At 46.8% G+C, this 26489-nt stretch overlaps 2 protein-coding genes and 1 long non-coding RNA gene across 5 annotated transcripts; 2 read left to right on the top strand and 1 right to left on the bottom strand.

Annotated features, from left to right (window-relative positions):
- Positions 1-71: 71 nt before the first annotated feature.
- psda (pleckstrin and Sec7 domain containing a) lies at positions 72-20804 on the bottom strand. 2 transcript variants are annotated; one of them, XM_068326608.1, is made up of 19 exons: positions 19034-19191; positions 15298-17587; positions 14030-14135; positions 13301-13560; positions 12905-13230; positions 12504-12741; positions 12169-12428; positions 7522-7719; positions 7269-7349; positions 7054-7166; positions 6854-6912; positions 6076-6165; positions 3844-3887; positions 3435-3619; positions 3139-3209; positions 2729-2886; positions 2502-2646; positions 2280-2423; positions 72-2136 (listed from the first exon to the last, which is right to left on the bottom strand). In XM_068326608.1, the coding sequence occupies exons 2-19, from the start codon at positions 17446-17448 to the stop codon at positions 1831-1833; spliced, it is 4935 nt and encodes a 1644-aa protein (XP_068182709.1). In that variant the 5' UTR covers positions 17449-17587; positions 19034-19191; the 3' UTR covers positions 72-1830. The 2 variants fall into 2 exon arrangements, with proteins under 2 accessions (XP_068182709.1, XP_068182710.1); XM_068326609.1 differs by lacking the exons at positions 15298-17587; positions 19034-19191 and adding an exon at positions 20775-20804.
- On the top strand, positions 7678-12269 carry LOC137603332 (uncharacterized). 2 transcript variants are annotated; one of them, XR_011037258.1, is made up of 4 exons: positions 7678-9453; positions 10307-10435; positions 10573-11248; positions 12137-12269. It is a non-coding gene; the product is annotated as an uncharacterized lncRNA (long non-coding RNA). The 2 variants fall into 2 exon arrangements; XR_011037257.1 differs by lacking the exon at positions 12137-12269 and having other exon boundaries at positions 10573-11507.
- A 2270-nt stretch (positions 20805-23074) lies between the features above and the next one.
- LOC137603324 (very long chain fatty acid elongase 6-like) lies at positions 23075-26484 on the top strand. The gene is made up of 4 exons (XM_068326629.1): positions 23075-23245; positions 24288-24419; positions 24677-24828; positions 25768-26484. Exons 1-4 carry the CDS (start codon positions 23148-23150, stop codon positions 26181-26183), a joined length of 798 nt encoding a protein of 265 aa, XP_068182730.1. The 5' UTR covers positions 23075-23147; the 3' UTR covers positions 26184-26484.
- Positions 26485-26489: the final 5 nt, after the last annotated feature.

Here is a 26489-nt window from a genome sequence, read left to right as displayed (position 1 = left end):
TTCCATTTCGGTTCATTTTTCCCGTTTATTTTCCAGCAGGAACAGAAACAAAGAAGAATAAAAGCGACTCAGTTTCTTCAGTTTACTTTTATTTTCTTCTAATTCTTCAAAACATGAAGCACTATGACGTCATCGGGACGCGACGTGTCGGCGGCGAACATTCAGGCCGCAGCGAAGCCTAAAGAAAAGCAGACGTCTAAAAATCCAGTTGTCCACAGTGGACAGAATAAATAAAGTTGTGGATTGAATCCCTCGGGTTTGGAACCCCTCCCAGCTCCATTATGGCTTCTCAACATGAACTTTATTTACACCAGCGGAAAGCAGCGACGGTTTTTAGACGGGGTTCATCTTTAACGGGGGAGGGGAGGAAGGCAGATCTGTCCCAGTGGGGGGGGGGGGGGGGTTGTAGAAGTTGCCATGGTGACAACATCATATGTCGGCAGGATTGTTTGAAATGAAACCGCTTCCAACGGTTTTTAGTCTCCTGATCTTCAACCATCAGCCTCACTCTGTCGCCACCTGGTGGTCGACGCCCGTCATTACGTCACATCCATTCCGTCATTTTACAGATTTGTAAAAAAATTTTTTTAATGATATTGAAGAGAAAACATTTTAGTTCTATTCTAAAGTATCGATAAAGTCATGGAGGTTCCGTCCATCTGTAGCTCCTGAACACATCATGACCATGAACTGAGCCTCTCTGGGACTCTGGTGACCTCCAGTGGCGACAACATGTAACTGCACCTGGAGGACATCCCAGAATTCCAGACGGTGAAGATCAGGAGACTCTGATTTGGAACATTTTGTTCCAACGCATCATTTTTATGAACAGTTCCCCAGAAACAAAAACAACTCAACAAAAGGCAGAACCTCTGAATGTGTGTTCTGTCCGGTGGTCCCTGAACGCACCACGAAAACATGGAATTAGACCTTCAGTCGGGAAGGACGAGGAGCGGGAATGTGGGAACGGACGGAATGAACGCTCTTCAGTTTCCAGCACAGAGAGTTAAACTGAGGAAGATCCTTAATGACAAAACTAAACACTTTTTAATTTTACTTTTATTTCTTACCGTTTGAAACGCGTATTTTCAGAATTTTAAATTTTAAATCAAATGTCAGAATTCTTCATTAAATTCTGTTTCCAGCCTCGAATTAACGACAAACATTTAATCTTTACTGAAGCAAAAAAAAACTTAATGAGTTTTTGGTCACTAAAGATCTTCCATACAGCAAACATGACAAAGTCAGCCTCACACACACACACACACACACACACACACACACACACACACACACGGGGGAGGAGGAGGTATGGTCAGAGTCTTTGTTTTGGGGGAGTCTGGACTCACCCCTCTCCCCTCATCCTTTATTCTCCCCTTTGGTCAGTTGCCAGAGCAACAGTCCCACGCTTTTCTGTCCATCAAATGTGGTCGGCATGGCAACCAGCTTTCCCGTCTGTTGCTAGGAGAAGCAGAGTGGCGGCGGTGCAGGAGGTTGGCGTTCTGAGGACATGAAGTACCTTCAAACGGTTTGAGTTGTGATGATGAAGCTCGTTCTTCATCACCTTCACAAAAAAAAAAAGTCCCTGAAATGAAAGATGTGACAGGAAACAAAGCTCTTACTCTGAAACTCCCCAGCTGCTTTTATTGTGAAAGAACAGCTGTTTCCTGAATGTGTTCGCTTGTCCTCCTCCTTTGGGACGACGGTCTTTTCTCCCACAGACCCTGAAGGTCTCAGCTCAGCCCAACAGAACCAGAACCAGACTGAGTTCTAACGGAAACGGTTCCAAAGCCTCCGGTGCTGCGTCTCAATAAGACCCGCCCCCCCGCCTTACGGCGCCTCTTCCTGCTTCTGCAGCTCCGGCCGCTGGTTGTTGCCGCCGCCGTTCTTCTTCTTGCTTCCCTTTTCGGCGTCGCCGCCGCTCCTTGAGGTCGTGGACGTGACCTTCAGGCTTTTGGACTTCTTGTGGACGCCGGGCTTCTCTTTGCTCGCCGCCTCCTGAGGCAGCGTGGGGCTGGAGTGCGCCCTCTGCAGGCCGCCGTCGTCAAACAGCCGCGCCTCGAAGGCCGACAGGTCCTCGTCGCCACTCGACAGCTTGGCTCGCAGCAGCATGGCGTACGTCCCATAGCGCGTTTTCTGTGGAGGACGCGTTAGCGTGTTAGCATCAGTCGCTTACAAACAAGTTAGCATGTTTATGTCGCTGTATGTTAGCATTAGCCAATAGATTATTAAATTAGCATTAGTCAATAGATTAGAGTGTTAGCACTAGCTCGCCTCACCTCAAACTCCAGGTACTCCTGTCGGAGTTTGTGCTCCTCCAGCTCGCGACCTTTCACCTTCCTCTCGGGCGTGGCGACGGCGAGGTCGGCCAGCTCGGAGGAAACCGCCCTGAAGCGATTCTCGTGGGATTTGACCTGCTCCTCCTGCCGGAGCCAAAACAATGCAGGTGACCGATGACGTCATTGTGACCTGTTACCATGACGTCAGCTGCGCTGGGGTACCTGGGACAGTTTGGTGTTGGACCCCGGCAGCAGCGGACGGCTGAAGCGTTTCTGGGAGCCGATCGCCGCGGGAAACGGCGGCGCCGAAAACATGGCCGCCACCACGTTGATGCGCGTGATCCAAGACTGCATCTGTTCCGCGTTCCTGCAGGGGAAGAGGAAGTAGAAGCAACACTTCCTGTTTGTTCTGACAGAGACAAACAAACACCAGAGGAGGCGGGGCTTACGGCGCCTGGAACAGGAACACCCTCCAGTCCGCCGTCCTCAGGTAGAACACGTTGGCTCGCTTGCTGTAGTCGGCGGCCCTCATGGCGAGGGAGTGATGGACGGACACGGCGTTCTTCACGTCCTCCTCCGTCAGCTCGCGCTCCGCACGGTACTCGTCCTGTCAACCAATCACAGAGCAGCGTGACGCTGGTGTCCAATCCCGTTTCAGCTCAGTTTTCATATTTCTTCGTGATTTATGAAGGAAAACGATCAGAATTGTCGTCAGAAGTGTTTTAAATAAAGTTTTCTGTTTCCATGGAGACCATCGTGGTCTCATTTAGGTGAACAATCTAGGACGCCAGTCAAAAATAAACACACCACAGACTGACAGGCAGCGGGGCTTCTGGGAAATGTAGTTCAGACGGGTTACCTTCTGCAGGTAGAGCACCAGACCCTTCATCATGGCGTAGAACGACTTCCATCCCCGTTTCCCCCGCGGAGCTGGCAAAAGCAAAGCATCATGGGTTATTACACCTGACAGGGATCACATTTAAAGACGCTGACGTTTGTTTTCCTGAGTTTTATTCCAGCTGTCAATCAAAGCAGCTGGAATCAAACGGATTCAACGGATAAATAAAGGAGGGAGTCGTCGGCATAGCGACGAAAGCTTATCATGGTGGCGTCATGGTGCTAGGGGGAGGGGCCGCAGTGCGCCGGACGCCGTACTTCTCTTGCCGTCGGGGTCGGCGTGGACTTTGCGGACCAGGAAGCCGCTCTTGTAGAGCTCGCTGTCGGTCTGCTGGGCGACGCCCACCAGCGGGTTTCCGCCACTCCCCAGCCGCTTCATGGTGTGGGAGGCGGAGTCTGTCCGGACGTCAGGCAGCTCTGACGTCCTCACCTCCTCTTCATCGCTTCAAGAGAAACAGTTTAATGTTAGTGCTGGGTTAACACACACACACACACACACACACACACACACACACACACACACACACACACTCAAAGTTGACCTGTAATTACAAGCAGGGAAGGAAGCAGGGACTGGTTGCCATGGCAGCAGGGGCTTAAATAAGACTCATTGCAGTGGACACACACACACACACACACACACACACTGCAACCAGTAGAGACTCACATGGTCCACTGGAGTTTCTCGTTCTTGATGGAGGTGTAGAGAGCCTGAGGAGAGAAAGGGGGGGGGGGGGGCAGGGAGGCGGGGTCAAAACTTGTCACAGACTTAATAATTAAAAATGTTAATTTCATTTTTTTATTTTGATTTTTGAATTTTTGATTTAAATTAAATTTGAAATGAAAATAAAATTTGAAATTTTTTTAAAATGTCAAAAAAGTGTCAAAATTTTTTAATGTAAATCTTGTTTTTCTGTTTTGCCGTCGCGCATTTTTAAAAAAACTTCATTTGTTACATTTTCACTTTTAATTCGTATCAAACTAAACTTTCGACTGAACTATTTGTATTTATTTCTCCTCAGAAATCGTCCGTCGGCGGGAGCAGAAGGGGGCGGAGCTCCAGCCGCTAACCTTCTTCTTGCGGCTCCGCCGGTGCTGATGTCCATCCTGCGTTTTTCCCAGCAGGTCGGGGAACGCCAGTGGCTTGAGGGAGCGGGAGCGGGGGGTTCTGGGATACCGGAAGGGGTCGGCGTCCCGGGACTCGCGCCCGCTGCGGACCGAGCAGAGCGAGCGTGACCGCATCCGACCGGACGAGTGGATGCTGTTGACGCCGATCATGGCGGCGGTCGGAGGAGAAGGGGGACAACCTCTAAATCAACTCCGGATGTCGGTGTGAACGCTTCGATCCGGATTCTGCTGGAATCCGATCTGACTCCAGTTTCACAATTTGGATTTCAGGTTTTTTTCAGGATTTTTTTGAGATTCTCAGCGTGAAAAAAGGGGCGTGTCCTCAACCCCTTGTATCCTGGGTAAATTCATTACGCATCAAACACGGCAGAGACTCCCAGAATCCCGCAGGCCGGACCGGACAACTGTTGATTCGATGGAGTCGAACCCTCAACCAGGATCCGAGCGACGACCGTGGACGACCTCAGGAAACCAGGAGCGAGAAAATTTTTTTAAAAAAAGAAAAAAATCCCCAAAAATTTTAAATCAGAAATCTGGAAATTCAACGCCAAAAAAAACAAAAAACAAAAAAACATTCATAGCAGAGACGTCCGAACTAGAAGCGGCGGCGTCTTCCTCCTCTGCCTCCTCTTCCTCCTCTGGCGGCGGCGGCGGCGGAGGAGAATCCCTGGACTGCAAATAAATCGGCGTGACGGAGGAAACGCATCAGCAGCTCGTCCAAAACAAAAAGAATGGAGAAGAATAGCAGGATGGGGGGGCGGGGGGGCGATCGAGCACACCCACACAGAGAGAGAGAGAGAGAAGGGGGTGGGGGGGCACCCCAAAAACTGACGTCAGCCCGCTCCTGAGACGATGGAGGGATGATGGAGGAGGAAAAGAGTTCCTCCTGTTGCACTCTGGGGGGGGGACGGACGAGCGGATCCCTCCTTCCTCTTCCTCACTTCCTCCTCTTCCTCCTCTTCTCCTTCGTCTCGTTGTCGTCTTCGTCCTGCAGGAGAATCCCTCCGTCAGGTGAGCTCACTCCTCCTCCTCCTCTCTCTCTCTCTCTCTCTCAATGCGCATTTTCTCTCAGTGGCGACAGCCAATCATAACCCGGGAACGGTAGCTAAGGCCCGCCTCCACCTCCTGCTCTCTTTTGAGCCGTCAATCACGACGACTCAGACCTGAATGTGATGCAGATGCAACATTAAAACAGTGACTCAGCGATTTTTCATCAGATTTGACAAAGGATGACGAAACATTTTTACATAATGGAAATTAATAGCGATGCTGATTTGTCATCATTATTTTATTTATTATTATTTTATTATTATTATTATTGTTTAAAATAGTGATAACATATACTATGAATAATTTAACATTTTGAATGTGTTAGATTCATTATTGAATATTCTTTTTCAATCAACTGTTGATTTGATTATAGAATTTAATTATAGATTTTTTTATTTTACAACCAAATCAAATAGAAATACTATTCAAATATATGAAATTATTCATTCAATAAATGGACTAAAATCAATTTAAAGTAAAACTTTTTGATTTTTTTTCATTTATATTTAGATCTTTATATTTTTATTTCCTGTATGTCTGACATATTTTCTACTTGTTTGTTTATCCATGTATTTTATTTTAACTCAATTTCTGTCTCATGGTAATAATATAGAAATGAATCCAAAATCAATCTTAAATCTGGAAATGACATTTTATTAGTTCAATTTGTGTGTGTGTGTGTGTGTGTGTGTGTGTGTGTGTGTGTGTGTGTGTGTGTCACCTTCAGCAGATCTTTGGGGAAGTCCTTTCCTTCGTTGAGACCTTCCAGGTTGGAGATGAACTGACTGCAAGACATCCTCTTCCCCACATTCTACACACACACACACACACACACACACACACACACACACACACACACACACACACACACACACACACACACACACACACACACACACACACACACACACACACACACACACACACACACACACACACACTTCATTAGGGACGCAGAGCAGCTGGGACGTCCTGACATGAGTCCTACATTTCCCATGATTCACCTGACATTTAAATTCCTACTGCGATTTGAATTTAAGACAAATAAACTTCAGCTCCTCTCAGCTGTTTGGATCTAAACTGATGAATAAATGTCGCCGTTGGAAGGACAGCTTGTTGCCACGGTAACGACATCACCGCTTGACACCAGCGTTCAGAGGTGTGAACTCTGGTGTCGCTGCTCTGATGTCAGATCGACCGACAAACACTGACAAGTTCTGTCAAAACCCCTCAAGTGATTGAATGATAATTATTGATTATTGATGTTTGATAAACATCTGACGTTTGGAAACTAAAGAGAGATCAATGACGATGAGCGCAGGAAGGGTCACTGATCGATTCATTGATTGATCATGTGATGCAAAAGATTGATAGATAATATATCTATAAATAAGAAGAATAGATTAATTACACTCTTTAAATATAATTAATATAGTTAACAAATTTTAAATATTGATTCTATAAAATTTAATCTGAAATTAAAATATTTCTTGACTCACGTTTCCATGAAGGTCCGTGTTCAGCAGCATCACAGCACAGGTCAGCGTGTGGACGCTGTCTGAGAGACAGACAGGTGGGAGACAGACAGGTGAGAGACAGACAGGTGGGAGACAGACAGGTGGGAGTCATGTGAAAGTCAGACGGTTAGACTGACAGACAGATGGTCAGACAGTCAGACCGGCGTCAGACAGACAGGTACCTTCAGAGGTCTCGCTCTCCGGGTTCCCCTGCCGGTACCTCCTGGAGAACTGGACCAGGACTCGTTCTCGTTCCTGAGTTTCTCCCATCAGAGAGAATTTTCCCAGAAACGCCCTGAAGACAAAGTGAAGCAACAGGAAGCTCTGTGATTGGCTGCTGGCTGTCTGCTAAACATGACTCGTGTGTTTTCATCAGGAGTGCTGCGTCATCACTGACCTGAGGGCCTGATCGATGGTCAGACCTGAGAAGTTAAAGTTGTTCAGATATTCCTCCGCCACCATCTGGCTGAAGACGTTACTGCAAGACAAGAGACGAGAGTCACGACCAGAACCACAGACCGGAACCACAGACCGGAACCACAGACTAGAACCACAGACCGGAACCACAGACTGGAACCACAGACCGGAACCACAGACCAGAACAAAGATGAGGACAGAGACTAGAACCACAGACCAGTAGAGGAACTGACTTCTTGCTCAGGTGTGGAGCCACATCGGACTTCCTGAATCCTTCCAGGTTGTAGAGGCGTTTGGCGAGACGCTTGGCGGCCTGCAGGTCCGCCTTCATGCCATTGGCCAGCGCGTCGTCGCTGCCGCCAAGCGCCAGGCGCTCTGCCACATCGGCCTGTGGGTAGAGCAGCTCCGGGGGGCGGTTCACCGGCCGCTCCCTGACAACACAGAAAACACTCGTTACTACAGGACCATCAAGACTTCGTGGTTCTTCTTCCTCCTGCAACGCCAAGACTGTTAGAACCCAACGCCAAGACTGTTAGAACCCAACGCCAAGACTGTTAGAACCCAACACCAAGACTGTTGATGCTAACACTAACTGTTTCTGTTTGAGGAACAAGCACTGAAGGATCAGAGGTCAGCAGAATGACTGAAGTGGATTGTCCCTTCAGTCAGCATTGATTGGCTGACTGTTTCTATGGTTACAGCAAACAGGAAGTGCAGCTAAATATAGTCTAAAGAAGTGGATTTAGCAATGTCCTTCATGTATCTCTGACCCAAAGCGTATTGATTCCGCATTTAGCTGTCATCACACCAAAGGTTAGCACCACAGAGCTGCTAGCGTAGCTGCTAACGGTTGTTTCCAGTAACTCTCCCTGGTGAGTCGACTTCAGGACGTTTCCAGGACGCGTCTCGTGTCGTTTTCGTGGTTCCCTCAGGTAACCCGACTTTATTGTCTCTTACGTTTAAAGTCTGCTACTCTCTGCTCGTATTGGTCAGAATCCTGTGCTCTGATTGGTCAGCATCTCTGGGCGTTTGGAGTTTGTAGTGCTCTTGAAGACGAGACCAGAATAAATGAGAGTCCGGATGTTTCTGTCAGGTCCTTCCTCTCGTTCACTGGGCCAGAAATAACTCCAGTCCACAGGACACTAGCAGACTTTTTTTTTTTACCATACAGCCACCTTGGGCTCCTCGCGCTGATTTAACCACCGGGTCCAAGAATAGAAAACTCTCAGAAGTCTCTGGGAGGAGGAACCACAGCTTCATCCAGGTCTGATTTCTCTAACTTTGTCTCCAGAACATCCCACCCTGTTCTTCTGAGGAACTCAGTTCTGATCCGATCCAACCTGGTCACTCCTAGAGAACCTCAACATTTTCATTTCCTCCACCTCCACTTCCTGTTTGGTTTTCAGCACCACTGTCTCTAATCTGTCCATCATGGCTGTCCTCACCACGGCCTCTAATCCTGACCACTGTCTTCTAAACGTTGTCCTCCATTCTAGCAGAGACTCTTCAGACTCTTTCCTCCCCCGTTCCAGCCTGTTTAAATTCCACGACTAATCAACTGATATGTGATCAATACCACCTGATTCTGAAGCTTCTGAGTTCAGGAAACCTGAAGATCCAAGCAAACAGGAAGTAGGTGTGTGACCTCTTCCTGTTTCATCTCCTGAGGGTGAAGACTCTCACCTGAAATCTGTCAAAGGGGCCTCATTGAACCGGTAGAGTCTCCTGCCTGTGATTGGCTGGCCTCACTGATAGCCCCTCCCTCCCTATTAATCAATAAATTGGCTGCGTCTTATACATCAATCCGTTGCACCGATTCGTCCACCAGGGGGCGGCAGTCGTGTCGTTCTCGGCAGACTCACCTGTACACGGCCGGGTAGGGCGGGGCATACAGGTACCTGTCCTCCAGAGCTCCCGCCCCCCAGCACAGAAGGTAGCGGGCCATGTGGCAGAAGCCCCGCCCACTCTCACCCCCGCCCCCTCAACCTGTGACGTCAGCGACCGAGCAGCAGCAGCTGATCAACGGACATCCACGCGGACGCGCTCTGAGCCATGAGGCGCTACCGGGGCAGACGGTGTGACATCATCCAAACGTCAACGTGATGACATCATCGGGGAACGACATCATCTGTTTCCAGCCACGCTCTGCGGCGCCGGTCTAATCGGTGCGTTCTGTTTCCCTCGTCTGCTTCAGGCTGTCCTCCTCACTGCTGTGAGCTCCTTCCTCCTCTTCCTCCTCCTCTTCCTCCTAATCTTCCTCTTCCTCTCTGTAACTTCAACGCCTAAAAAAATCCAAACCCGGCTTTTCTTCCAGCAACTTCAGCTCAACTTTCTCTCCCGTCTCGTCCTCTCCTCCATCTGCTGGGTTATTTTCCTCTATCTAGAGGGGAGGAGGAGGAGGGAAGCGTTTGTTTCCTCCCCCATTTGACCCGGGATGCCCCGCCCCCTCCTCCTCCCCTCCCTCCCCACCCTCTGTCCTCTCCTTCCCCTCTTCCTCTCTTTGTCTCCTCTTACCTTCCTTTCAGTCCATCGACCTTCCTGGAAGGTTTTTTCTGTGTCTCATTCACAAACAGTAAAATGTTCCTTTTTCTGTTTCCTTTTGAAATACAAATAATTAGGAATTAATTAAGAATTTATTTAAATGTCATCTTTTCAAACGTTTGTCGCTCCATTCCTTCGCACCGTCCTGTTAAAACATCCTGAGAAATCTACCTGGCGAGCCTTAGCCCCGCCCCTTTTATGGGGTTGCTCCCTGTTGGCTGAAAGTAGCAACGCGCTAAAGTTAGCCTCTGCCTTCCTCATTAGCTTCATCATCACTAATAATATTAGCATGATTAGCGTTATCATCAGGTTACAAACAGAAGATTGATGTTGTTTATGTTTATTAGACAAACATCGTAACATCTTTGTTTATTAAAATAACAATGTTAATGAAATTACAAAAAACTTCAATGAACATTTCAGTTTATTGAAGTTTTTTGGAGTTTTTCTAATACTTTTTTTTCCAATTTTATAAAGGGACATTTCCTCCGCAAGCTGAGCTACAGAGGTCAGAGGTCACTGCAGCCAGACAGCAGATGCAAAAGATCTTCAAAGAAGAGAGGAGGAGGAGGGGGAGGGTCTTCAGTAATCTGACAGGAGTGGGAGGTCTGTCTTTCCATCCTGTCTCTGAAACATTGAATGAATCCATCTGGATTTTCCCTCCACAGACTTATAAAAGTGTGTGTGTGTGTGTGTGTGTGTGTGTGTGTGTGTGTGTGTGTGTGTGTGTGTTCCCTCTCCAGCTGGATCTGTTTTCAACTGGAAACAATAAAGTTGGTGTTTGAATCTGGGTTCTGCGTCCACACCCAGAGGAGGAACTATCGACTCGTCCAGGACCAGAAGAAGTTTCATTCTTTCCGTTTCGTTCCTTCATCGTTTGTTTAGCTGCATGAATAAATTAGCACTAAAGCTAACTACTAGCTACAGCTGAAGCTAACCGCGGGATAAAACCCGAACTTTTGATGTGTTTCTGATTTTAAATATGGTAAAATGATGGATTAAAATCCAACATATTTACGTCTGTAAACCAACATTAATTCCTTCATCACACATTTTCTCCAATCCAGACTCTCCCCTTCACTTTCCAGACCAGAATCTCTGGACCCCCCATCAGAGGAACCTCGTGAATATTTCTGGTTGTGGTTGAGACGCCGGTCATGAAAGAACAAAAGCTCCTGGAGGAGCTGTGGGCGGCGCCGGGGGGCTGTTCTGGCGCGGTTCTGGCTGCCTCGTCATGAGGATAGGTTTAAATAAAGGTTTGGACTCGTCTGTAATGACAGGGCGGCGCCGAGGCCGGCCCTCCTTCACACGGACCCGCCGGTCTGGGATCTAAAAGCAGAAGCGCTCGGTGACGTGGTTTAGGTCAGCGGCTTGGCTCAAAGTCACCAAAACGGGTCGCGAGCGTCACGCCGCTTTCAGGTGCAGTACGACAAACGTGTTCCTAAGGAGGTCTCTCTGTTTCCATGGAAACATGTCAATGTTAAATCGAGGAATGGGATGTGGAGGTTAAAGGTCGCTGAGACCAACGCTCATCAAGTCTGTCAATATCATGGTGTTCTAGTGGCCTCTAGTGGTAGATCAATGTTACTGCATGTTTATTTTAAGTCATACTTTTATCAAATTTTCAAGTCTTATTTTGACACGATTGATAAAATCAAACATTCATTCATAACCTGAACTTTAATATTTATTAATATTTATTAACTTTAATAAATATTTACTGTTTATTACAGGTAAACCTCGGTGAATGTCGATGATCGGTTCCAGGAGACGCGACAAAACATTAAAAAATGATGTAAATAGAATTAACTCGTAAACTAGATAAAAATTCCCAGTTATGTACTGAACTTTAGTAATGAATGTATTTAAAATTAAAAAATTATCGATACGAATCTACTTTAAGATGACGCTAATTTTATTTTTATTCTTTCGCATTCCGTGTCACGAGGGTTGCTACGGGCTAATAATATATTATGTTTTATTCTGATTTATTGTACAGTAACATGATATCATGTGTTTTTAATATCTTATATAATGATGATAATAATATAAAATAATAATAATTATATATATATATATTATGTGTGTGAAATAATATTTAACATGTTTTTTACTAGTGATTTTAAGATTCCAGTATTTGTGGCAGACAAACGTAAGTGGAAGAAAATGACGTCAACTTGTCTTTAAATTTTTTGTGTATTTTTTTTGGAAAATTGACTTAACTCCAAATGACGGAAACCATCATTTACCGATAGATTGATTATTGATAATTTTTCACCATTCTTAACGTTTCATGTCGTCGTCCAGAAACCAGAACCGACCCCGGCGCTCCGACTCACCTGGGGGCGCCGTGGAGCGACGGGACCGACATCGCCTTGCGGAAGCCGTCTTTCAGGATGGGTCGACGCCTCGAGTCTTTCTCCGACCTGGATCGAACCGGAGGCTCGCCGCCGCTGCCGTCGTTGTGGGGCCCCGCCCCCGAGGCGCTGAGAGTGATTTCGGATCGCGACACGTCGTCGGACGCGGCCGACGCGTCCAGGCGGGCCAGCGGGGCGAAGCTCAGCTCGATGATCTGCTTGGCGCTGTCGCAGATCTGACTCTGAACGAACAAACACGTCAGTCTAACCCCCCAACGAACCAATCAGCTTCCTGCGAAGTGTTCAGGGTCTCCTACCTGGATCTCTGGCGTCAGGGTGGGCAGGTCGAAGGTGAACACCGACGTGGATCCGGAGGTCAGCAGGTCGACGCTGTCCAGGCTGCTGTAGGACGTGCCTTTGGCGCGGTGGGACTCCATGATGCTTTCAAAATGGCGGCTGAAGGAGTCCAGGTGGTTGTCGGAGGGCCGGCGGGGGCTCCCCAGGGAGATGGGCGACTTCAGGCCCCCGTGGGTCCGAGGCGACGCCTCCACCGGCCTGTGGGGGTTGACAAAAAACTACGTGAACACATTTATTACGACACCGTCACGCAAAAACGTCCTCCAGAAACAAAACACATCTCCATGTTGATGGTGGCGGGGCTCTCCTGCTGTGATGCCATTGGTCGATCCAAACCAACCCATATATGGGCGTGACTCACCCCTGCCGCACCGGACCGAACGGCTCGTCGTCCGTCGTCCCGCCGGTTTTCCATCTCTGTCGATCTCCCAGCATCCTCACGCTGGCCCACCTCGCCACCCCACCTTCCTCCTCCTCCTCCTCTTCGTCCTTTCCCTCCCCCTCCTCCTCTTCCTCCTTTCCCTCCCCCTCATCCTCTTCTTCCTCCTTCACCCTCCCCCGACTGGCCCAGGGTTTGGGGGAGGTGTCGATGGAACTGAGGCTCAAATTTCCCAGGGGGCAGGGTTGAGTTCGAAAGGCGGAGTCTTCCTCCGCCTCCTCGGCTGACTCCGCCTCCGCCCGCATCACCTAGGCAACGGAACAGCTTTTAATACCAAGAGAGGAGGGAGTGGAATCTGATTGGCTGATGTCGACTCACCTCGTCCAGGTCAGTCTCCCTGTAGCAGCGCAGCGGCACGGCGTCCAGGTCCGTCTCAGAGTACTTGATGGTTTGGCGGATGACGCCAGACTTGGACGCGACGCTTCGGGGGTCAGAGGTCACCAAGTCCACCTCGATCTGCTGCACCTTGTGATGGGACAGTTTCTGCCCCCTGCTCTGATTGGCGGGCTTCAGATGGAGGGAGGAGGGAGGGATGCGGCTGGGGGAGCTGCTGATCGGGGGCGTGGTGGGAGGAGCGTCTGCAAGAGAGAAGAGTTCAAAGCTGCTGACCTTTGACCTTTAAGAGTGTTTAGATCTACAGGAGGACCTCAAGATATGAGCTGAGACCGGATCTCGTTCTTTACGTTTTGGCGGATGGATACAAGACGTAGCCCGTGTGTTCTTGTGACGTTTGCCTTTCTTTTCATTCTTTATCATCGTTTACGTAACTTATATAATTAATTATACACAGGTAAAGTCTGAATGTCTATTGGTTGACAAAAATGTGTGTTTCTTTTGTAATTTAGGGGGTTTCATCAAGAATGTCTCGTCCCTAAGAGACTCTAAACAAAGAGCCGGGTGGTGGGTGGAGCTACGCAAGACCTGCTGATGTTAATCTTCTCTGATTGGCTTAGCCAAATCTCCTGAAGCTGCTTGTTTACTGCGCTAGTGGACAGACAGCAACGAGATGAAGGACATCTCCTGTTCCCACGGTGACCACAGCCGCACCTTTACAGCAGCGACTCTCCACCGGCTCCCCAAACAGGAAGTCCCACTTGGCCTGGGCGATCCTCTGAGATCGTGACGTCGGGGTCGTCGCCGAGCCGCCGTCCGACTGCGTGAGGACAAGAGAGATAACGTTGGCTGGAGAAAGTGTCGCAAAAATATACAAGAAATACATTTAAAACTTCTTTTTAGATTTTATTCCTGGATTTAAAGTAATGAAAAAACAGTCCCGTCTACGTTTTTTATTTTTAAGAAGAATTAGAACTTCCTGTTGTCCAACGTTCGGCAAGAAAACAGTCATTCATTTTGTTAACCCTTTATCCTGTTTACAATATACGGAAGGGGCGGAGCCTATGACAGCTGACATTGGGCGGGAGGCGTGTTTGTTTGTTTGTGACATAACATCATAAGCATAAGCCTAGTTTCAATGAAGGTATGACTTCTTCCCCAATTGCGCATGTAGTGAATAACGTTAGCTAACAGCTAATACTGAGGTGAGCGTGCTTAGCAGCTCTTCTGGCTTTGATGCTACACTGAAGGTTTCATGTTTAAAACGCTCTGAACTATATCTTGAGGAACTTTAGGATCATGCCGTAGGAGTTGGAATGATCAGTTTAGCTTTTCATGTTGTTTTTAAAAGCTGGTCTCCAATTTTATTCAGTTCTTCTGGAGAATGCTGGACTAAAACGTCTTTGGTTTTGAACTTTTCTTTCAACAAAAGCTAATGGCAGAGGAGTAGATGTTAGATGCAACTAGAAAATTTTTAAAAACTGCAGAAAAACAGCCGGCGATGAAAAACACTTGGACACTGCCCCCAGTGGCGGCGTTGCCTCATTACATCCGTATCTGTGAGCGTTTAGAAAACAAAATGAACATGAATGCAGCATCTGGAGGATGTTTCCGTCCGTCTTTAATGCTGAACATTAGTGCGTCTTAAAATAGACGATAACTGAAAGTCCCCAAACAAATTCCACCGAGCAGCAGGAACTAACTCACGAATGGTCTGGAGTTTGATTACATATTTATTGTTATTGAGGTAAAAGTGACTCCCCCCCCAAGCCCACAACATGTTCACCAATCAAACACATAATGCTAATCTCCATGATGACTTCCTCCTAGGTCCTTTAGGCCACTGCTCCCCAAACCCCGGGTTGTGGAATGTTACCGGTCCATGGGTCAATCGGTACCGGCATGTCTGTTTTATTTCTGCCCAACAAAGGTCGGGGACCTCTGGTCTAGACAACCGAACCCTCATCACCCCCCCAGCCGACCTGAATCCCTGAGCCGTTGTCTCCTGTGTTCTGGCTGGATTGGCTGGAGGTTTCTGGGGACAGGCTTTCGTTTCTGTCCAGCTGAGAGCTGTCCGCCATGCTGCCCGTTACCCCGCTGGAGCTTTGGGAGGCCGGTCCGGTCCCCGTACTGTGATCCTGAGGGTCCTCTCTCGGAGCTGGCGTCAGCAAGCCCTCCGTGAACGTCTTCCATCGACACTCCTCTTTGGTTGGGGTGTTCAGTCTCTTTGAGTGTTTGTAGATATCATTCCCATGTTGCATTGGTGTTACCTCCTTCCACTCCTGGTGCCTGGATGTCCAGCTCACAGGCGATAACTCTGCATTTTGGCAGGAGTGAAGTCTTCTGGAGAGTTCAGGGCTGTGTCTTTCAAAGAGATGATCATACTGCCTTTGCTCGGTGGTATTTGATTTGCTGTTTCTGGTGTACTGTGGTGGCTGGTAGAGGTGCTGGGTGGATAAGTCTGTACCAGGTGATGGGTTCCGTTGTTGCAGTGGGACCGACGTTTCATGATCTGACCGAGAAGGCAAAGCTAAAGACGTTGGTGTAGATGGGACTCGGTGTGATAAGAGGTGAGGAGACACATGTCCTGGTCCAGTTTGAGGTATTGCTTTGTCTGTTTTGCGTCTGTAGTTCAACAAGTCTTCCTCCAGAGAGTCAGTGGAGCTTTGCCCACAACTGCTTGCAGATCCTCCTTGTACTGTCTTGAGACTCCCTGACCTCCCTGACTCTGCTCGAGAAGGTAAAGGTGAGGGAGTCCGCCTGCCTGCAAAGACGTTTGACATTTTGGCAGCCTCCACCGCTAGTCTTGAAGCCATTTCAGCATTTGAGGATGGGGAGATTCTTCTCCTGCCATTGGTAGGACTGCCGTTGCAGTGGGAAGATTGGTACAAAGTCCTGGAAGGGTTGCTGGTGTGGTAAATGATAGATGGGATTCCATGTTGGATCTCTGTGGGTCTCCCTGCAGGTAAATGTGGGTTAAACTTGCTGGGCATTCTGGGGCTCTCATTGCCCAACCATGGCCTCTGGGGCAAGCTATGAGAGTGAAGAGTTGAAGACGGACTGGTTGAATGGGAGGAATACCCAGTGTGAGCACACAGACGGTCAGATGCAGGACTTCTTGGAAGTCCATTCACCAAATTGTGACCTCGGTCCAGCTGGGACTTGGATGGCAGTGTGAGAGTGCTCCGGGGCAGGACGGGCGAACCCGTCCAGGACCGGCAGCAGGGGGACTCAGAGTGCTTTGGCAGGGTCGGGCTACCATCCTCTTCTCTGCGAACAGCAAATCTGCGCCTGAGCTCTGGAGATCCAAAGTCTTCCAAGGCTTTATGAGTGGAATTTTGGGCTACAGTACCCAGGGTAGCCCTCCGCATGTGGGGTGAACAGTGTAGGGACCTACTTTGAGTTGGGTAGGGGTAGCCGGAGTAAGGATTGCTCTGCCCTGGCTGATCATGGTACCACAGTGGGTCACTCAGTCTCTTCTGGTGAGGCAACAGCTGCCTGTCCATCCTGTTGAAGGGATGGTCAATCTCACTTTGGCACATGGAGGTTCGGCGGCCCCCTGTGGCGTGAACGTTACCTTTCTCTATGTATCCAAAAGTCACCACAGATGTCTTTCCCTGCTCGCGCTCCGGGGGGACATCATAACATCTGTAGCTACCGAAGCGAGTAGACGGGACAGTCAGCTCCTCCGAGGATGTGGACGATGGAGAGATAGGAGTGGAACAAGTGAGTCCCATTGAGTCATGTTGCCCTGAGCGGGGCATTTCAGGTGAGAGCACTTGAAGCAGTTGCCCAAAACCGTCATACAACACATCCTGCTGGTGGACCTGGCTGGGAGACCCTCCAGAATCATGGTTTTGGAGTTGGAAGCTGACTGAGTGCCTGGAAGAGGACTTGGAGCGGGACGAACTGCGGCTTCCAGCCTCACTTTGGCTGCGAGAGACCGGAGAGAGTTGTGGACTGCGGTTGGGGCTGGAGTGGGCAGAGCTTCTGTGAGAGTGCGGGAGGACGTCGGGGCACTGAAGCATCAGGTGACCGACCCCGTCATCACTTTTGCCCGACACCTTCCCTTCGTCCTCAGCAACAGACCTCACCTCAACGTACAGGTGGAGAACTTTACCTGCCTGAGACATGCCGGCACCAACAATCACTATCTGTGCAAAGAATCTACTGACATCCTGGTAACTAGTCCACAACCAAACTGTCTGAAGGGGGTCAGAGGTGGAACTGAACTCCCAGGCTTGTCCTCCATCAGTTCATCATCCCTTAAACCTGCAGCAAGAAACAGGAACAAGATCAAGTTAATACTTCAGTTAATTGTCCAAACATTCAGAATAACACACTACAAAAAACACAAACACACGCAAAACGATAACCTAATAAACCTGGTTTAACCAGTGGCTCTAGTGGTTATATAGCAGGTTCTAAGGTTCTAATCGTTCTAGTAGGTTCTAAAAGTTCTAGATGTCTCAGAGAAGGATTGGTTTCAATCAGTCTGATTGAGCCAAACCAAAACTTTATTGATAGATTTTAAACTGATTTCTCTGAATTGACTGAGTTGTGGACGTTTATATTCCAGAGGCCTGCTGCTGTCTACATGCTACATGCGAACGCTATATGCTAGTGACTGCAGCCGTGATGTTCTTCCTGAGCTAATGGGAAACGTAACTCTAGATCGAAAGAGATGACATGTCTGCAGTCGTCCTCCAACATGGCGTCCAGTGAAACGGGTGCGTTTGATTGGTCTATAAATAGAGGAGGAAGAAGAGCTTGTAGGTCAGGTGTGAACGGCGACCCACATGCTGCTGTTTCACAGCGAGTCAGAGATCTTCTCCTGTTGTCACTGACTGATGCATGTTCTACCCATCTTAAAACACAACACAAGTGACCTAGCCGCTAAATGCTAGCAGCTGCTTTTTGAAGTTTTGGGCAGGATTTAAACTCCTGGTTAAACACAACGTCTCTTCCTGTCCGGCCTCGCCAGCTTGATCCTGATTGGACGCCTTTGTCGCAAAGCGAGTCGTAACTGATTAGACGAGATAAGCGAGGATCTGACCAGGGATCAGTCCGTGCCGCGTGGATCTGGGACAAACGTCCTGCTTTCAGGAAGGTGTCCCTCCTTTCTATGAAGGCTAACTCAGGCTAATGCAGGCTAACGCAGGCTAATGCAGGCTAACACAGGCTAATGCAGGCTAACATAGGCAAACAGCGGCGGGTCACACTTCTGTGTAAACAAATTGTGTGTGAAACTCGTTCACGTCGTCAATGTCTGATGTGTGACATCACAGTTCAACGCAACCACACACCTACTGATCAACTGGACTTATTGATCAATGATCAATCAATAAATCAATGGTTCCCGGTGGTTTTTACAGCAGCAGTTTGCCTGACGCTGAACTCTGACCCCGGTTTACAGCCACGTCACTAAACTACAACCAAACACTCTTTGGAACACGTTCAAATGAAGTTTATTTAATACCTCCAACGACACGCATGTGTGTCAGTATGTGTGTGTGTTTCAGTGTGTGTGTGTGTGTGTCGGGTTGATAAGCACACAGTTAGGCCTACTTTTCCTGGACTCTGCTAATAGGATTCCCACAATATCACGCCTCCCAGCATGCACTGCTCAATCCACACACACACACACACACACACACACACACACACACACACACACACACACACACACACACACACACACAGCAGCTGTAACCTTACCTGTGTGTCCTTTTCGTGTCCCAGACACTGCAGCAATGTCTCCAGAGTTGCCGTGGTAACCTCCTCTTCTCTCTTGTCCCGCCGCTGCCTCTCCCTCCTCTCTCTCTCTCTCTCTGAACACTTGTTGTCTGCAGTAAAGCCGGCTCATCATCTCAGCGTCTCCTCCTCTGGTTCCTCCTCTTCCTCCTCCTGAACCCTCCTCTTCCTCTTCCTCCTCCTCCTCCACCTCCCGTCTCTATCCATCAGCCCCCGCCCCCCCGTCTTCCAGGCCGCCTGCCTGCCAGCCAATCGTGTCGTCTGCTGCCCTGAGATCCGCCTCCTTCAGTCTGACAGATGGCAGAGCTGAAGGAAGCTTATTATGGGGTGGGGTGGGGTGACGTTCTGACTGGGTCTGACTGTTTAGTACCAGGTGTAGGACCATCAGAGAAGAGACACTCAGACCTCCACCTACAGAGCATCAGTATGTCTCCGTGGCAATGAGGCGGCCTACGAGGAGGAGGTGACATCCTGGAACGGTGATGTCAGAACCTCCACCTGTCCCTGAACGCCTCAAAGAATGAGGTCATAGTGGATCAGAGGAGAACATCACCTTTTTCTCTTCTAAATGCTTTTATTTTGCATTTATAACATTACAAAAAATACTTCTGTCATTTTTAAAACAAGCAGAACCAATTTCACCCAGAATGCGTTGAATGTCTGCTTTCAGAGATTTAAAAAAAAAATCAGCATCTGTGTCACCTCCTCCATCAGGATCCTGGTGAACTCATTCATTACAGATCTTTTTGATTAGATAGATATTCATTCATTCATTCATTCACCGTCTAACCCGCTCAATCCGCAAATGCAGGTCGCAGATAGATATATACTTTATTAATCCAGGAGGAAATTGCACTTATCGACTGCTCAGGCATTCACTACACCAACAGACACATGCAGCACTAACAGGACATATACTATACTAAAACTAATAAATTAACAGTATAAAATAAAAATAAATTAACAAATAAAAAGTGAAAGTGAAAATAGCAGGAGGCCCACATGGTGGGTAAGGTACACCCTTCTTACAATGTAAGGCATGTCACTATCTAATGTCTAACATCACAACACTTTGGCCCCACTACACTGCAGCACAGGCTGACATCCCATCTCCTCCCCTCCATTCCACTGATTATTGATCTTTGCTGCCTAATCTGCAGATTCTAAACAATAGAAGAACTCAAATCTACTTTATTACGGGTTAAAATGCGTTAAATTCGTCATAAAAACGCGTTTCTTTTGCTTTTGGAGCTCCTATTCGGGACCTCCTGCCCGCCAGACCCCCTTTGACAGATCAGTCGGTTTAATGTTCCCGTCCCGTTCTGCAGAGAGGAGGCGGTTCATGTCAAATTAAAGGTATTTATTAAATCTGACGGTGGTGGTTTTAATTTCGGCATATTTACAACTAAAAAAAAACAAACAAACAGGGTATCTTTCACTGAAACGTCCACTTTTTTAATAAAAGCAGCTCGGCGGGACGCACCGGGACGAAAACAAGCGCTCGTTAAACGGAGGGTCGTAAAAGTGGACGAACCATCAAAATAAACGATAAAATATTTAAATGATAAGAGAACCGAAACAATATGGACAAGCTAAATAATTGGAAACTACAATAAATTATTTAATGTATTTGAAAATGTGGGTGAAATCGGTGGAAATTATAAAATCCGGTGTTTTTCAAAGCTGATTCGCTGCGTTTACTCACCTCCAGGGCAGAAGGGGGGTGCAGCGGGGTTTGTAGCCTTCTAGCGTCCCGCTACCGACGCAGCAGCACCGGCAGGGACTCCGGACCTCCCGGTAGATCCATTTAACGGTAACGGGGCCGGTAAGGAGACAACAGAGTTCCGGTGACACACAGAATAGCAGCTAGCTAACTTAAACCAGCAGCGATAACAGTGAGGTTAATAATATCCGCCATTTTTGTAGTTCACTTTGTTTCTTCTTCTGTTTTTCTTACTTCTTTTGTTATTTTTTTCTTGTTTTTTTTTAGCGGCTGCTTGTCATTAGTTTACGTTCTCCACGGTGACTCCAATTTCCGCATCTCGACTGTGACGTAACGGATGACGAGTGAGTTGTCAGATTGAACCAATCAAAACACACAGCTGTAAAATGGGCGTACCTTGACGTCACTGAGCAGCAGCGTCACCGCTAACGTCCTTCTGTTTTTGTAGTCACATGTATTCACGGGACTACACTCGCTTAAGTGGCTCGTGAATTTTAGGATAGTGTTGTCATGGATACTGCAGCGGTGAGCTAACCGGAAATGACGCAGCAACATTTGGATTTGGTTATTGTTTGAAATTTGTTCTGATGTTAATATAATAATAATAATAATCATCATAATTGATCAAATTTTATTTGTTTTTCTTTGCTGTATATTTCGTGATTCAATCCGGAAGTAACTATCCTAGTTTGTTTAAAAGAAAAGCCCCTCCCTTTCCGGAATCATAGAAAATATGGTGACCAATAGGGCAGAGAGGGTTTTTTTTCCTTTAAAGAAAACGCAGCAAATAAAGAAAAAAAATCGCGTAAAGTCCTATTAAAAAGGAAGGAAACACAGAAAATTAATAACTTTAAAAAATAATAAAAAGAAACAAAAAATACATAAAGTAAAAATGGAAAATAAATAGATTTGTTAGTAAGAGAAATAGTTTAAATACTGATTGATCCTTTATTTCATCTCTAAATGTTCAGACTTGTACTTGTAATCATCATAACACATTTCTGGTTGAAGGCTCCAGTGAAGAACAGAAATAATTCTCTATTTCAATAAATGTTACTTAATGTTAAAACAGCTCCCTGTGACCCGCGCAAGTGGATGAAGCGGGTAGGAAATGAATACGTAATGTAATTCATGATATCGTCGTAATAAAATCTTCAAAAACAGCGTTTCTTTCAATATATTGGAATAGAATTGTACTTGATTATAAATATCATTCAAATGACTCTCAGCCTAATTCTTCTCATAAATACGTCCTTTGGTGCTCTTCTGTAAAAAAAATTTTTTTCATAAAGTTAAAACCTTCTTTTTATAACTGTTTCAGATCTTCACCAGCAGGCGGCAGCAAGTCCTGTTCCAATCTTCCTTTTCTGTCAGTTCAGGATGGAAGACGGACTCGAACCTTTCAGTAGAAACACAAATTGATTCAAACGTTGAGATTAAAAGTTAATGATGAATAGAACACAAATATTGTGAGCCAGTAATGAGTCTTTTTTATGATAGTGAGTTATTTTTTAAACTAATAAGAGTTTTTACTTTGAATAAAACACACTCTTATAATTTTTCTCTGAGTTGCGAGGAAACGAGCTCCAAATCTAAACAGTGGGGGTGAATACTGTCAACTCAGCTCTTTGTCCATCTAGCCCATGTCACCTCGTCTCCATGACAACCAGCACACCGACTGAGTTCAAACTGGGCGGCTCCCAGTAACAAACAAGACTTTCAGGAGACACTGGGATGCCCAGTGACGGGAAGAAGCTTTGATCGATTCTTATCATGTCCTGCTTGCTTCAGAAATATTATTCACTTCAACTAAATATAAACAGAATTTTATTCACAGGAAAAATCGGTCTAGAATCCAGTGTTTCTGCAGCAAACACAGAAAGTGGATGAAAAAAAAACATAAAAAGTTCTGATGCTGGTGTATATTTTTTATTCTAACATAATGAAAATGAATTAATTAATTCTTATAATCTCTTGCTGTATTTCGCTGACAGGTTTAGATTTTCTATGTAAAGATAAAGATTTATTCTCAGTAAGAATATTTTTTACAATATTGTAAATCCATAATAATAATAATTAAATCGTGCATTTTCATTAAAATATTTTTGTTACTGAAAAATTAATAGAATTATATCAAATAATTTGACTTTATAATTATTATTAACCTAATTTCTATTTTTTTACTTTAACAATTTATATATACCTAAACTTGAAATCATTTTAAACCTGTTGAGTTCCACCTGCGGATCCAACAGGTGTGTCGCTGAAGCCCCGCCCCCACCCCGCTAATGGCTTAAAGAGGGTCCGGAGCAGCTGAGCGTCAGTCGGTTAACCGGATCAACTTCAAACCGGATCATGATGAACGAGTCCCAGCTAGACCCGCTGCTCGCTGAGTTCGGCTTCGAGCGGCGCTTCGACCAGAGACGCGCCATCGAGTGGATGCAGGCGAACTGGTGAGCGAACCGGACTCGAACCGACAACCGAACCGCCCGTTCTGTCTCCACGCCTCAGGGTTTGTTTCTTGCGTTACCGTGAAAGTTTTCACGTTGTGCTCGGTTAACCGGCTCCGGTACCGAGGAGCCCCCGGTACTGATTCGGTTAATCGGTGAAATCTATTATCCGTAAATTCCACAGTCGCGCGTGGAGCCAATCAGAGCAATGAATGGAATCTGGCGAATGAGGATCCTTGAACGCAGCAGGTGCGCTCCAGCCTGGTGACGTCACACAGATGTACTGTATTCAGGGTATGCATCACACCCTCCCGGGGGTGTGATGCAATGTTCAAATATGTTACCGATACTCTCCTCAGGCATGAAGTCATTACTATACTACGACCTGCTGAAACCGCATGAAGTCATGTTTCAGCAACGTGAAAGCTGGTGGTGTGACGTCATCATCCAAATAGAGTATAGGTGCTAGTTATGAGGAAGCAGTAACTCTGAGTCTGTGTGCTCCAGTGTGAAATTATTGATGGTTAATCCATAAATATTAAATTAAAAAACACCAAAATCTGGAAAAAAAATATTAAGACAGATTTTTTTTTAAATAATTGGAGAAATAAATTATTAAAATTAAAAGGTAGAAAATAAATATAAATGTAGTTTAAATAAATGGAAAGTTTTAAACATACAGTAATTTAAAAGTACAAATAAAATTTGATTAAAATAGATGAATTAACTTCCCTGATGGAACCTCCTTAAGGGATAAATAGTTTTACTCTTCTTTGACTTTGTTCAAATTCAGAAAACTTTATTCGTCCCAACAACCTCACACATGTGAAAGAATAATTAACTTGCATTAAATATTTTTTCACATTCAATCAGGTGAATAAATAACGCTGACTCATCAGTTTTGTGGTAAACACATTGCGCAGAATTTAATTTTAAGAAATCGAACAATCTGTGGTTGTAAACATTAGCTTGCCAGCCGTTAGCATCTGCAGCTAGCGTTTCCTTTGTGGTTGACCTGGTGTTGTTGTCCGTGTTCCCGCTGCAGGAGTGCAGCGTTCATGTTCAGCGCTCTCTACGCCGCCCTGGTGTTTGGGGGTCAGCGCTACATGAAACTACGACCCAAGATGCACCTGCGGCGGCCGCTCGTCCTCTGGTCGCTGAGCCTCGCGCTCTTCAGGTAACACACCTTTAAGAAGCGCTTCCTGCCACGTCCACGATAACCAGCTCATGTCAACTTGACATGTCTTTAATTTTAGCCCCTATTGGCACACATGTCGCCGCTAGCTCCTCCAATAATTACAGCTCAGGCATGTGGGGGGGTGTCGGTTATCTTTAGAACATTGCTAAGCTGGAATCTGACGCCGTGTTGCGTTCAGGGACAACCGAATGTTTTTTCTCTCCAATCTGATTGTTTCCTCTGTTTTTTTTTGGCAGCATCATCGGGGCGGTCCGGACCGGACGCTACATGTTCCACATCCTGAGCATCGGCGGCTTCCGGCGCTCCATCTGTGACCAGAGCTTCTACAGCGGGCCCGTCAGCAGGTTCTGGGCGTACGCCTTCGTCCTGAGCAAAGCCCCCGAGCTGGGTCAGTCCTATCCCGATACACCTGATCGATATCAGAAATTATACCTGATCGATACTATGAGTTAGTCCTCAAGATATGGACAACCGTAGTTACGAACAACCACATGTTGCTGTGTCCGACTCCTGTAGTTTGCCCCTGCTCAGCAGCGTAACATGAGCGCCCTATAGATTCCAATTTCACATGTCATGTTAACATGACTTGGCAGATCTCAGACTCGGTAAACACATTGCTCTGATGTCACTTCCTGTTGGTCTTTTGGTCTTTCCTGTTGGTGTCATCTGCAGCATTTCCGCTTTTTCTCCACATTTATGTGAACTTCTGAGCAGGAAATGAACCCACAATGCATTTCTGTTCATGGAGACGTTCACTAACATGGAGACTGAAGACAATTCAGGTCAGGTTGGAAGTTGGAGCAGCAATGTAGACTAGATTACCTGTCAGAAAACTGTCACCACCTGCTATTAGTTCATATTTATTCATTATGGACAGAGTCGTCCACCGGTAGGAACTAAATGATGTAGGAACCAATGTTGTCCTCTGGTAGGAACTAAATGATGTAGGAACCAATGTTGTCCTCCGGTAGGAACTAAATGATGTAGGAACCAATGTTGTCCTCTGGTAGGAACTAAATGATGTAGGAACCAATGTTGTCCTCCGGTAGGAACTAAATGATGTAGGAACCAATGTTGTCCTCCGGTAGGAACTAAATGATGTAGGAACCAATGTTGTCCTCCGGTAGGAACTAAATGATGTAGGAACCAATGTTGGCCGGGTCAAGTTTCTGCCTGGAAGCACTAACCGCTGAACTCTGAATGTTTTTCTAGTTGATGTTAACTATTGGTGGATTAACTGAGAAACTTAATGAAATTAGCTTCCAGTTTCCAGTTCCTGTTTAAGCTGTTTAAGTGCGATCCATGATCCCTGATCTTTGCCTGGCAGGCGACACGGCCTTCATCGTGCTGAGGAAGCAGCGGCTCCTCTTCCTCCACTGGTACCACCACATCACGGTGCTGCTCTACTCCTGGTACTCCTACAAAGACATGGTCGCCGGCGGCGGTTGGTTCATGACCATGAACTACGGCGTCCACGCCCTCATGTACAGCTACTACGCCATGCGCGCCGCCGGGCTGCACGTGCCACGCCCCTTCGCCGTCCTCATCACCAGCGCTCAGATCTGCCAGATGGTGATGGGGCTGACGGTCAGCACGTTGGTTTACCGTTGGATGCAGCAGGGCGATTGCCCCTCCCACCTGGACAACGTTGCCTGGGCGACGGTGATGTACCTGAGCTACCTCCTGCTCTTCTCCAACTTCTTCTACCACGCCTACCTGCGTCGCCACGGCAAGGCGGACTAGTCGAGGTGACGATGGCGGCGACGGCCGATGTTTTCCCAAACCTGATGAATGTGAAGGTTTTTTAGTTCAATTCCAATCGCAGCTTTTTTAACGAGTCAGTGTTTTGATTGACGCATGATGGCAGCCAATTGGTGGCCCGGAAAAGTCTCCTGCTTCTTTATCACGTATTTATAACTTTTTCTATTTCATCATGTCTTTGTTTATTTTGTTTGTTTATTTGTGGGAAAAAATGTGAATTTTAAACATTTTCTGTGAATTTAAAATATTTTTATTGTTTGAAAATAAAGACACTAAAATCTTATTGAC

This window comes from Antennarius striatus, chromosome 11 (assembly GCF_040054535.1).
Source record: "Antennarius striatus isolate MH-2024 chromosome 11, ASM4005453v1, whole genome shotgun sequence".
Lineage (NCBI taxonomy): Eukaryota > Metazoa > Chordata > Actinopteri > Lophiiformes > Antennariidae > Antennarius > Antennarius striatus.
This window is presented reverse-complemented; position numbering and strand designations above follow the sequence as displayed.

Coding starts and splice junctions, on each gene's coding strand:
- psda (XM_068326608.1), bottom strand. CDS start 17,448: ATGTCTCAGGCAGGTAAAGTTCTCCACCTGTACGTTGAGGTGAGGTCT. Junction 12,429..12,503: donor CCCTGACGCCAGAGATCCAG/GTAGGAGACCCT, acceptor TTGTTCGTTCAG/AGTCAGATCTGCGACAGCGC. Junction 2,887..3,138: donor TGGTGCTCTACCTGCAGAAG/GTAACCCGTCTG, acceptor ATTGGTTGACAG/GACGAGTACCGTGCGGAGCG.
- LOC137603324 (XM_068326629.1), top strand. CDS start 23,148: ATGATGAACGAGTCCCAGCTAGACCCGCTGCTCGCTGAGTTCGGCTTC. Junction 23,246..24,287: donor GAGTGGATGCAGGCGAACTG/GTGAGCGAACCG, acceptor TTCCCGCTGCAG/GAGTGCAGCGTTCATGTTCA. Junction 24,829..25,767: donor GAGCAAAGCCCCCGAGCTGG/GTCAGTCCTATC, acceptor TTTGCCTGGCAG/GCGACACGGCCTTCATCGTG.